This window comes from Heteronotia binoei, chromosome 12 (genome assembly GCF_032191835.1).
Source record: "Heteronotia binoei isolate CCM8104 ecotype False Entrance Well chromosome 12, APGP_CSIRO_Hbin_v1, whole genome shotgun sequence".
NCBI lineage: Eukaryota > Metazoa > Chordata > Lepidosauria > Squamata > Gekkonidae > Heteronotia > Heteronotia binoei.
Genome location: NC_083234.1, coordinates 48,033,701 through 48,046,378, shown reverse-complemented (window position 1 = coordinate 48,046,378; position 12,678 = coordinate 48,033,701). Strand labels below are relative to the sequence as shown.

Below are 12,678 nucleotides of genomic sequence, written 5' to 3'. Positions count from 1 at the left end.
AGACTTGCAAAGGAAACCTGCAAGCTGTTATATTACCCATTGCCATGCTAATAACCATCATAATCTGGTTTATCTGCTGCTGGTTGCAGTGTCTCCCCCACAGTCAAAGTTTTAAGTGCCCTCCTAGCTCTTTGCCAGGTAATATGCCCTGATTCTCCCCCCCCCCCCCAATTATATGCTCATCTTCAAGGAAAAAGCAACAAGGAGCCTTGAGTGAGTGTGAATTCTGAGAAGTATACCTGCTGGCATTCCCTTCATCCATCTCCTCCCTCCCCCCACTGTATCACTTGTTTCTGTGGAGTAAGAGTAAATAGGGTGCTTGCACAAAAGAGTGTGCTAGACAGTGTTTCATTGATGTTGTTTTTTCACCTTGGGAATGAATTGAAGTAGGAAGCATGCTGGACTGCTGGGTCAAAGAAGACGGGGGGTCGGGGGGGGGGAACATTTCTAGGTTGAGTCAAAGTTGGGTAGACACGATGTCCTCACATGGGCTGGCTCAAAGCATGAGCAGTTCCATTTCTGGATCACTTGGTCAGGATACCACAATTGTGCATGATGTTAGACCATGGTTAAATTAAAGTGTAGTAGTTAAACTAACTGCACGTTCTGGCTTGAGCTACCCTAGGTAACCAGAGTTATACAAAGTTTGAGACCAGTGGCACCCTTTAAGACCAACAAAGTTTTATTCAAGGTATAAGTTTTCATGTGCACACAAACTTCAGTAAAACTTTGTTTTAAAGGTGCCCCTGGACTCCAACTTTGTTCTGCTGCTTCAAACCAACATGGCTACCCCACCTGAATCTAACCAGAGTTATGTTATTCCCTACATCAGGATGACCAATTAACTATGATTAATTTAATTAATCATGTTGATTAAATTCATTAATTAATAGGTAAGCATTGCCTGATTCATTGTTTCACTCTAGTATCTGACCATGTTCCACAGGAACTCAAAGTGCCATACATGGGCATTTCCCAATTTATCTTCATAACCCTGTTGGGTCCGTTAGCAGTTTGCTCACCAGCTACCAGGGATTGAGGGTTAGGGCTCCATCCTTGACATTCCACTACCGTGTGTGCAGCACAAGGAAATACTTTACTGTGTTTGTTTTGCTCTGGGATGGTATCAAGTTGTATCTTTTATTAGTGGCAGCACTTCATAATGCAACTGTATGTATTCCTAAGCCTGCTGGAAGAGTGCCAGCATTCTTCTCCCACTTACTGCAGTGTGTAATCATTGTTTTTGGTAAGGAGCTGACCATGCTTAGGAAAAACTGTCTAGGCAGGGCTGATGAAAAAGGCAATTGCACAATGATGTCTTACTTCCAAGCAGTTATTGTACTTGACAGGTATTAATAGTTTATGAAAAATAGTCCCAGCAAACATGGTGATATTTGAGATCTGTGCCAGTGGGTCCCTACTAAATTAAACTGAAAACAACTCTGCTAAGAGTCAGAATATGCAGTTGTGTTGTCCCCCCCCCCGCCCCCCGCAAATCTTGTTGTTTTAGAGGTTGGGGGTTTGCATTAGCAAAGTGTTATATGCTTATTGACCTGTTGTCTTGTCTCATTGTAGACAGGCATGGTCAAGAGAGTTGAGTATGCATTGCCAATGTGCTCCAAGTGCTCAGAGTACTCCTGAGGCCTGATTTAATCTTTCTTCTACCACTGTGGGTGCTGCTTCCGTGTGACATTTTCCCACACTGCTTTGGTAAGAGTGTGAAAATAGGATCCCATGGGCCAGTTGCATGGCTCCAACCCACCCACTCAGTGGTTCATGAGGAGGTAGTAGAGAACCATATTGCTGCCCTGCCACTTTGGTCACTATGTTCAAACACAGTCCTGAGCAGAGTGAGAAGATGCCCTTCCTTGTATAATTCCCCATGTCCTGAAGTAAAACAAGTAACCACACAGCAATGCAGTTATCTGAGGGATTGAGATCTCCTTTTTCAAAGGAAGAGCCACTTCCTTTTCTGATATGCTTTAGGAGAGAACAATTTGAGGTGGGCCAGAGGCAGATAAGCTTTCAGAGCATCTTCAGTTCTTTTGCTGTAAGTAGTAGGTATCAGATTTTGTCAACTTGTTACAGTGATGTTTCTTTTCTTAGGCCTACACAAGCCAATTTGTTTCGCTAGTAATGTTCGCTCTCATGATGTGTGATGATAGAATTTCTATGCAAGAAAGACGGAAAGAAATAATGCGAGGCCTCAAGCTATTGCCAGGTATGTACAAATGCCCCACTGTGAGATGAGAAAGTATGACCCTTTTTAAGCAAGGTAAATGCGGACTTCTGTTCATAACCCTATTGATATTAGAAGACATGGAAGGGAATTAGAGTTAAGTTCCAGGCAATCATGACTTCATATCTTAATTGCTAGTGTTATGGAAGGGCAATAGCTTTTAGAATTCATTGGCATATCTGTTTGAAGTGGGAAGTAAGATCCCCAAAGTACATTCCAGGAAGAGGGCTGTCACTTTCCTTCTGATGGATGAGTTGGGAAGTACATTTGTCATTTGAGCCAGTTTGTCCATTACCCTAATAAATTATTTCTGATCTTCTCTCACCATTGTGTTCAGCACTGAGTTACATGCAGGTGAAATATGTAAAACTCCTTTGATTTGTACTTTTGAACTGACTGCACAACAGTTGTCTTGGAGGAAATTTTTGAACCTCCAAGTTCTAACTGGGTCAGGAAAAGAATTCCCAAACTAAAGGGGGCAGCCTGGGGTGCAGCTTTATGTCAAGACTTGGGGATCAGGAGGTATCTGCTGCTGCATGTTGAGACATATGGGAAGGTGTCAAATATTTGTCTTGGACCTATCCGTACAGGCAGAGATGTATTAGCTGTGTAGGTAACGATGAGCCAGCAACTACCTTTTCTGTTGTTTCATTAGTATTCTGCCTTTATTCTGTCTGCTTGTAGTTTGTTCCCAAATATCTGTGCTTTCCAAGAAGATATGGATTTATTGGGATTTGGATCTCTTGGGATGATTTTACGCCTGTTGTGCTTACCAAGCAATCAGTGTTGAAAGGACAGCTCTGACAGAAGGGAAAGGGGGGGGGGGAGTGAGGCTGAAATCCTCTCTGTAAAAAATTATTTTACCAGCTGACCATTGGAGACCTGAAGGGAAAGGGTGCAAGGCCAAAATAGGTCATATATTGGTGACAAACAGACCCGAGGGAAAAGGGAAAGGCTTTGTTTTGGCACTGGGGAGTGTATTTAAAAAAACTTGCTTGGATTTGCCTTGATGCTTCAGAAAGGGCATGATGATTATTCTTTCAGAATTCCAGAAGTAATGGTATTGTTTCTGAAGTTTGTATTGTTTAAATTTGAGTTTTTAAAGAATATTGGATATCAGTAGACCTGATCTTGGTCTGGAGGCCAAGTCTACTATCCATTGAAACTAGTCCTAATTTACCCGCCCCTCCAAAAAAATCCCTAATTTACGAGGGGGAGTGCCTTGCTTCCTTTTGGGTATTTCTGAAATGGAATGGAATTTGGGGGACTATTTCATACTGGAAATACCCAAATGCATGCCACTCTAAGGCACTTGGGAATATTGGTGCATGAAACTGAGCCTCATAGGGGAAGTGAATGGCTAGGAAAGCAAAAAGCGAGGAGATCTCATTACAGTAGCCTCAGAGGCATCATGTTGGCCACCTTGGTTTTTTGGCCACAGCAAATAGTAGCTTAGTGTATGAAAAAGAGCAAAATATTTATAAGCCACAATAAACACTGCATATTTTTGGTTCCCAGTTTGGTGTAGTGGTTAAGTGTGTGGACTCTTATCTGGGAGAACCGGGTTTCATTCCCCACTCCTCCACTTGCACCTACTGGAATGGCCTTGGGTCAGCCATAGCCCTGGCAGAGGTTGTCCTTGAAAGTGCAGCTGCTGTAAGAGCTCTCTTAGCCCCACCCACCTCACAGGGTGTCTGTTGTGGGAGAGGAAGGTAAAGGAGATTGTGAGCCGCTCTGAGACTCTTCGGAGTGGAGGGCGGGATATAAATCCAATATCATCTTCTTCTTCTTCCTAATCATTCTAAGCTGCATGATATCATGGCAACAAGGTAGGTGTAGCATGGTGGAAAATGCTGTCAACTTACAGCAACCCCACAGGGCTCTCAAGGCAAGAGATGTTCAGAGGTGGTTTGCCATTGCCTGGCTCTGAGTAGCAACCTTGGACTTCCTTCTCCCATCCAAAAACTAATGAGGGCCAACCATGTTTAGCTTCTGGCAAGATCAGGCCAGCCTGAGCCATCCACGTCAGGGCAGGTATAATACATACCACCATAAATGCTACAGCAGAAGTTTCATTCAGACTTGAATTGGGCAATTTAGGAAAGCAGCCTCCTGTCTTTAAAGGGAGGAAAGTCCCTTTAAAATTCTGAGGCATCTGATTATGTTCAGACTCTGACGCCGCACATTGACGTGCAGCTTGCATTATGGTTTTAAATACAGTAAACAGGTTTTTTTTATGTACAAAAACAAATCTTCCCAAAAACCTGTAACTGATGCAATGAATAACTCATACCTTCTGTGTGTAATTATCTCTGTATTTTGTATATTGTCTGTCTTTTGCTCCTCACGACAGACTTGATTAAGGAAGTGCTGAGCATGGATGATGAGATCCAGAAACTGGCCACAGAGCTTTACCATCAGAAGTCTGTCCTCATTATGGGTCGTGGCTATCACTATGCAACATGCCTGGAAGGTGCTCTGGTAAGGAGCCTCCTTTTTCTTTTGTGGATTGAAGGGGCTGAACTAGGGCCACAGTTCCAAGTGCAAAATGGAGAAGGGCAGAACAAATGGTAAGCTACTTTGGGTCTGTGGGAGAAAAGCAGGTATAAAATAAACCTGAAATTGGACAAGAAAACAGAGAGCAAGAGAAAGTACCCTCTAAAAGCAAGTTGCTGGATCTTTGTGCTTGCTGAGTGGCATGCAGCCACTCAGAAGTTTATGGAGTCCCTTGCAGGTGGCTAATGAGCTGCTTTTGACTACTCAGAAACCATATAGGCAACCATTAGAAATCTGTCCAAGCTCCCTCTGCCTCCACAAATCCATCTTGGTGGGGTGGGGAATACAAAACCTTTCACTGTGATATTTTGTAGACCAAGAAGCATGACACTTGCTTTGCTATTTCATCATAGCAGCCATTAGGTTGCAATCACACTAGAGATTTGGTCATGCCTCCCCTCCAGATTTAATGTGTGCGATCACACGCGCACATCTGCTTCCCGAATCCCACCCGTACTTGCCTCATCATAGGACAGGCTGGGACTGGATTAAATAGTTACTGGGAACTTCCTGGTAGCAAATCTCTAAAGTGCATGCATAGCGTGTTTCCTGGCTGTCTGAACAGCCAGAGTGTGCAGTGTATGCGCCCCACATGCACAGGAGCAGTCTGAATGCTCTTCTTGCACGTGTGCAACCTGTGCCTCTCCTGGCAGCATAGCAGGGGCTATGTGATTGCCACAGCATGCATCAAAGAGCATACTGCTGCACCAAATTCCCACTGTGATCCCACTCATTGTGGAGCAGATGGAGAACCTAGAAGAAAGAATCTTCTTTGTGGGGAGGGGCAGAGACTAATGCACTGTTGTTCTCTAGAAAATCAAAGAGATCACCTATATGCATTCAGAAGGTATTCTGGCGGGTGAGCTGAAGCATGGACCGCTTGCACTGGTAGACAAGCTGATGCCTGTAATCATGATCATCATGAGGGACAACACGTATGCCAAGTGCCAAAATGCTTTGCAGCAAGTTATGGCTCGGCAGGTGAGTGAAGGTGACTGATGCCCAGGATTTTCAAGCCCTGTATGGAGAGGAACAAGTGTGTTCTTCCTCAGGTGTAAAGTATTAGATGGAGAAAATGAAAAAATATAATTACAGTTGATAGCTGAAAAGAGGCATGCATTTCTTCCTCCCATGCATACTTGATTTAGGGATTTTCTCCATTTCACTTTTATAGTTACATTCTGCTTTAATTCTATTTTTCTTAGATTGCTGGGGAACTGAATTCATGCGAAATGTTCAGTTACCTGGTCAGCTGAAGACACATACCCCATATTTCTGTGCAGCCTGCATTTTCTACTACAATCCTAACCTTCTTTTATCTGTTTCTAGACATAACAGAGGCAGCTGCCACAGTGGTAGTTTGCATTTCTGTCAGAGCAGAAGGGGAGGGGGAGAAGCCTGTTGAAGGGAGCTGTTTCTTCCTTGTTCCCCCACCTTATTCTGAGTGCTTGGTTGCCTCACGTACTTTAACTTCTGAGACAGGTTGGGAGCAAGCTGGGCTGTGGAGATAGACTGAAAGGAAAGAAGTGTGGGAGGGTCAGCTTTCTCTATCCACATTCCTCTGTTATAAAAATTAGACTCCCTCCTCCCTATGTCAAAGAGCAGACATGCGAGTAAACAGATGTAACTGTCCTCCCCTCCCAACCGTGGGTGTCTGCTTTGCCCTTAGTGTTCATGTTGGGTAGGTAGGTAATACAAATGCTGAAATGACTAGCTATGCAACATGTGAGATTTAGAAAGAAAGAGCTGGGATTCCCTTGAGGTTCTAATGGATTCTGGAATGGCTGCAGTTCTTTGTGCCCCTGATTTCAGGGTTTCAGGTTAATCGCAAGCAATTTGTGTTTGGCTTTTATGACTTAAAGTAAAATGGAATATATTGTGTCTTTACATTTTCAATCAAGAAATTAAAATAAAACAAACCAAGAGAACAGTGGTAAATCCTGAAGAGTGTCTTGTCAATCAGACACCCTTTTCTGTTTGTGGTAACACAATGAACCATACCTGGATGAAACAGGAAAACATTCCTTCTCTGAATATCACCCAGTGTCCCTTGGATGCAGCTAGCAAAGGGACATAGGGTTTGGAAGTCAAGCAGTTGATATAACTGCTGTCCTATAGTACTGTGACAATATAATTTGTGCCTTGGGCTTCAATGAAAAGGGGTAGTACTTAGTTGACCAAATTCCAGTAGGCAGAAATATTACTCCTCCCACCCCCTCCCCAAGGAGAACAGGATTTCTTTGCAACTTATTTCCTGATGCTTTGGCTTCTTCCAGGGGCGACCTGTTGTGATTTGCGACAAGGAAGATATTGAGACCATCAAAAACAATAAGCGAACAATCAAAGTCCCTCACTCTGTGGACTGTCTCCAGGGAATCCTGAGTGTTATCCCTTTACAGCTTCTGGCATTCCACCTTGCAGTCCTCAGGGGCTATGATGTAAGTAATCTGCATTCACAATATTTGTAGCTCACCCTGTCCTTTCCTCTCCACACTAGTTCCATAAGGTAGGTCACTCTTATTGCTTCTTTGGCAAGCATTAACAGAGGAGTGTGTAGATGGAACTCACGTATGACTTCTGGTTTTCTGGATCCAAGAGAGATTCATCCATTGGGCAAACGTAGATCCTTTGTCCTGAAGAGACCACTAGTTTACTGCACTTTATTCTTAAACCTATTTCTGTGACATTCAACAGATCAGGCTTTCTGCACTTCCTTAGAGGGCTGAACACTGCAATATTAGCAGTACCTAAAAAATAAAGCTAATTTGCAAGGCAAGACTGCTCAGTGAAGCATACTGATATTTTGTGTACTCAAGAAGAGACATGCCACATGTCAGTCTAGAGTGTTGCTTCAGGGGCAGCCTTGTTTGAATGCTTTGTAAACTAATTTTAATTTACATATTCTGAAGAAATGCAGCATTCTGGGCCATAGGGAAAATGGAGAGGGTGTGGGAAAGAGTAGCGGCAGTATGATGCTAAGTCTTGTCTGAAAGATGGATCTGGAAAGACTTAGGATCAAGATCAGTTCTTGCTGAAGATAAGAGACTGTAGAGCAGAGGTGTCAAACATGTGGCCTGGGGGCCAAATGAGGCCCACTGAGGGCTCCTATCAGGGCCCTGAGCAATTGGCTGTTGTCTGCTTCCTTCTGCATCACGACTTGCTTTGACAGGCTTGCTCAATCACATAGGAGCTAAGAGCAAAGCCTCTATTTTCTCCATTGGCTTAGGCACTCGAGAGGAAGGTGGGGAGGGATAGCTTGCTTTGTCAGGCTCTCTCAGTTGCACTGTTGAGTTAGTAAGCCAAGCCTCTCTTCTTTCTACTGGCTGAGGCTCCTCCCCCTCCTGGTCCCCTGGGGAAGGAAGGACAGAGTCAGAGCTTTCTTTGCCCAGTTCCCTGGATCGCACGGGAGAGATACAAAGAAAGCACCTTTAAGACCAATGAGTGCTACTGCTATAAGCATGTATTATTTTAAGTTTTTAAAAAGAAATCTTTAATTGTGCTTGTCTGTGTCCTTTATAAAATTTATATATCCACTACCCAGCATTACTTATATGACACAAATGGCCTGGCCCAACAAGGTCTCATTTATGTCATAACAAATGAGTTTGACACCTCTGCTGTAGAGCCCACCATTTGTATCGGTGATGGGAGCTGAGGAAGAGGCCCTAGTCATATAAGGCACCTGAAGTCCTATAATGCATTCCATTCACTGCTCTGCTGTCATATAAAAGAGGAGAGAACTGCATTTCACAAGCCTCTTAAACCTGCAGTTCTTCATTGTAATCCTGTTTGCGCCCATCAGCTTCAGTGGGACGAAGCTGGTTTAAGTAATGGTTTTAGCGGCTTGTGAATCAAACTGACTATGAGAGGGCACCCCCTGTGTTTAAGATGACTGTGAAGTATAAATACATAAAGTGCTTAAACAGTCCAGTATTTACTTGGGAATTTTATGTCGTTTTTCTTTTCCAGGTTGACTTTCCAAGAAATCTTGCCAAATCAGTTACAGTTGAATAGAATACCTCTCACTCATCAAGGATTTTATCAGAGGTCAGCGAGAGAGACTCTTTTCCTTTTTGATTCTGAAGGACGTTGATTTTAAAAGACCCCTTGTTCAGATCTTGTTCCCTTTGTACAATAATCTTTAATTCTGTTGCATTTGTGACAGTTAAAAGTTGAATCTGTAGCTATGCCAATAGCACTGTTGAGTGATAATTTCGAAGTAGTTTTCTCTTTAGCAAAGAAAAAAAAGCTTGGTGAAGTTGTTCATGCCCTCCCTTGTGAGAGAGAATTGCATCGCTACTGCATTAGCTGTAGTACTTTTGGACTGCTAAGATCTTTTGAAGAAGGAATTTGGTAAAGAATTAACTCTAGAACTCTCAGATACTCTACTCGCTGTCACCATGTGGGACTGACTTGAAGGGCTTCTCATGGTTATGGACTCCTGCACTCCCAAGCTTCCAGCAATAAAGATTCATGCAGCTTGCTGAGAGAAGTGCGGTGGCTGTGATTCCTCACAAATGGATGCTTTCAGTCAGCCTGGTTCTGCATGGATCCACTGTACATTGAGAGAAAATAAAACCAACTGTACTAGACAGAAGTACTCCAAGCCCTCAGAAGGAGCTTTGCCTGGGTGTGCCTACAGAGTCTTGGCTGAGGGCTAATTTCTGTGTTCATTTTTTGATGTAGCAAAGCCACCTTAAGGTGGCTTGCTGTAGTCATTGTGAGATGGGGAGATGAAATCAGCATATGCCCCCCAGAGTAATCTTTGGCTTTTATGGAGCTTCTTTTGCAACAAGGACTTCATGTGCATTCAGAAGAAATATTGTCGGTGCAGTGATTTTTGCTGCATGTTCAGGTAACACTGGAATTTTGCCAAGTGTCTTGGTCCACACAAAAGAAATCTGCTATTGGTAGTGAAATTATTCCAAATGTTTTGTGTCAGCACTGCCTATCCTTTACAGCTCTGTGCTAAATTATCTTGCCTCCTTAAATCTATAAGTATATTGCAGTGATCCAAGATCAATCTTTGTCAGCAGTGGCTTAGGTCAGGCTGCTGTTTTCCATCATCTGTGAAGAGGGAAGGGGTGTTTACAGGGTAGGTGATGAAACTAGTGCTTCACCAAAGTGGGAGATGGTGGTGGCACTTGCTAAAATTATTCTCTCCAGAGTCCTTTGCCAGTTGTATGGAAGAAGACAATGCCTCCCTAATTTTTCAGGTAACAGGACTGGACCATGTTGTCCTGCTGCCCATACTTTCAGCAAGCGTTACCAGGACAGTAGGCTCACAGGGGATCCCATGTTCTCTACACCATCAAATTGGTTGAGATTGTGTAATGATTGAGAGAAACCTTAAGAAGGGGGGGGGGGGAGTCCTTTCAACAGGAAAGGTGCCCAGTTGACCAATGGAGATTTTAACAGTAAACATTTCTGGTGTGCTGCTATGTATAGTTTTTTCTCTGTAAGACTTAAGAGTCTGCAAAGTTTAAATGATGTTGGACATCCAGCTGGTCAAAGAATGGGAGGTGTAGGAAACGTACTTCCTTCACTTTTCCAAAAGTGAGGAAACAGACTTCAGACACTGCTAATCTAGTCAGTGGGGAACAAGTTAATATTGTCTTCAAAAGAGAACAGATGCACATTTTTCCAGTTACTGCTGATAGTAAAGTAGACAAGAGGGGTTAAAGATATTTAAATATATGCTGTAGTGCTGCAGGATAAAGAGAGAAATGCAATATAATAGGAGGACCAAAGACAACCTGTAGAAAAGAGAGCTGCAGCAGGGCTGTCCAGTTCTGAAACTCATTAAGAAATATGCAAACATGACAAACCTAGGCTCTTTAAAGGACCAGACTATGCCTTCCTCGGCACCTGAATGGTGTCATCTGTGACTTGACGCATGTTGTCTCTCCGTCAGTTAGGGAAACCTTGTAAGATTCAGTGTCAAAACACTGGTGAGGCAAAGTAGAGAGGAAGGTTGTAAACACCATCCCTTTGGACTACTGCTTTCCCTGTTGTAACTGAAGGGTGGAGGAAGTGCAAGCTGTCCAGAAATGAGACAAAAAACTTTGACAAACAAGAAATAATACTCCTGAAGCCTTCTTGTCACAACCATTATGTGGGTCTTTTTTCACCACTTTGTACAGTGATGGGGAACAACAGTCAATCTATTATGTCTCCTTCACTGTCCATTAACGGGAATCTATCTGATCAAGGTTGGCAGGATGTGGTCCATGTAACGTCTTTGTGGACATTTAACAACAGTCATGAATTCTCATGTTCAGCCTTCATTGTATTTGCCAGAAATGAAATGTTGCCTGCCATTCAATTAAATATTAAAAATACAGTTGAATGCTGGATAACCATATGTAATTTTCAGATTGTCAGATCATAGTGCAAATGTGTGGCATCTAAAGTCAAAGTGCTGGAATTCTTTCCTTCTGGATAGTAATTTGATACACAGCTGAACTTCTGGTAGGACAGCCTAGGCAAAGGGTGTGAGTAGTTATACCTTTTTAAAAAGGTGTCTTCCTATTTGTTGGGACTAATAGAAGGCCTTGCTAAGATGGGATGTACAACTAAACTACTGTCTTGGAGAATCCCTGTTGCAAATGACCCCAATGGGAGAGGCTTCTTTTTGGATGTATGTGGAAGTCATCATTCCATTTCTGTTTAAATGTATTAGAGAAACCTCAGTCCAAGATGGGCAGTTCAGACCTCATAGGGACAAAAATTTTCAGTAAGTGACATTTTATGTTGCTGGGAGTGATGTAAGAGGAAAGATTTGAGAAAGTGCAGGCTGCTGATCTTCCCTGGTATCACTTTTCCATGTGAGGTTCCCTTCTTGTTTTGTACACTGCAAGCACAGGAGTTAGGAAGTCTGTGAAACAGGTGAATTCAAGGAACTCAACAATTCACCATAGCTTGGACATTAGTGCATTTGTTGTAGCAATGACTGAAGCCTTTGTTAGATACCAGTGGTCTTGTGTTTTTCTCCTGATGAATACAACTGACATACCTGACTACTAGCCCTTATCTGAAAATGTTGAATAAAGATAGTTGGTGTAGGTTGGCAAATGTAAGGGCCCCCTTTATCTGCTTGTTCTCCTTTTGAAACATACAACTCATCTCGGTTTATGGGACCATTCTGTATTTGTTTTGTGCTGTTTACTCCATATGGTTTTAACTTTGTCAGTAGATGTCTGTTGATTACATTTTTGTTTCTTGGCTTACCTTTTTTTGCATCTTGCCCTTTGAATAAAAAGACATGTCCAGCCTAACCTTGACTTCGGCTTAAACATTTTGCATCTTTAATGTTTATCCTAGACTGAGAATTGCCAACAAGATACTTGGAAGCTGCAGGCCAACCTGTGCGTTAGAACAGCAAACACTGTTTAGATACTTGTATGCTATTAGCTGCTACTATGCAAAAGTTTGCATGTGAGAGAACTGAGGGAATGAAATTGCACATCCTGCTAATTTGAATTCTGTGTTGACTGATAACCATAATTCTTAGAAATGCTGTGTTTAGTCTTTGGGTTGCCTGAACTGACATTTTGCCCAGTTTTACTATCCAGCTTGAGTCTCGACTCAGAACAATGTTCTCCACATCTTAAAAACAATCAGATACCTTTCTCTGAATAGCTTTACCTCCTTTGCCATTTTCCTGAAGATTTCTTCTCCTTTGACCTGTCTTTCACATTCCTTTGTTAATCCATTATGTTCAGCCTCCATGCTTCTGTACAATCCAGGACTTCTTTGCAGTCCTAAACTTATCCCATCTGTGTGGCTGATTCACACAGCCACTTTCCCCTTCCCTCACAAAAATGATTCTGCATACTGTTTGAGTGACTCACTAAGCAATAAAAAACATATCAAACCCATTC

At 42.7% G+C, this 12,678-nt stretch overlaps 1 protein-coding gene across 4 annotated transcripts in view; it reads left to right on the top strand.

The window, feature by feature from the left end:
* Window positions 1-12,078, top strand: part of GFPT1 (glutamine--fructose-6-phosphate transaminase 1) — a 56,034-nt gene extending 43,956 nt beyond the window's left edge. For 2 of the 4 annotated variants that reach the window (XM_060251072.1, XM_060251074.1), the window contains 5 exons: window positions 2,107-2,221; window positions 4,593-4,720; window positions 5,609-5,776; window positions 7,072-7,233; window positions 8,765-12,078. In XM_060251072.1, the coding sequence (XP_060107055.1) occupies window positions 2,107-2,221; window positions 4,593-4,720; window positions 5,609-5,776; window positions 7,072-7,233; window positions 8,765-8,809 (618 nt within the window). In that variant the 3' untranslated portion in view covers window positions 8,810-12,078. The remainder of the gene's footprint in view (window positions 1-2,106; window positions 2,222-4,592; window positions 4,721-5,608; window positions 5,777-7,071; window positions 7,234-8,764) is intronic. The other 2 variants (XM_060251071.1, XM_060251073.1) reach the window with 1 other exon arrangement.
* The last annotated feature ends 600 nt before the right edge of the window (window positions 12,079-12,678 follow it).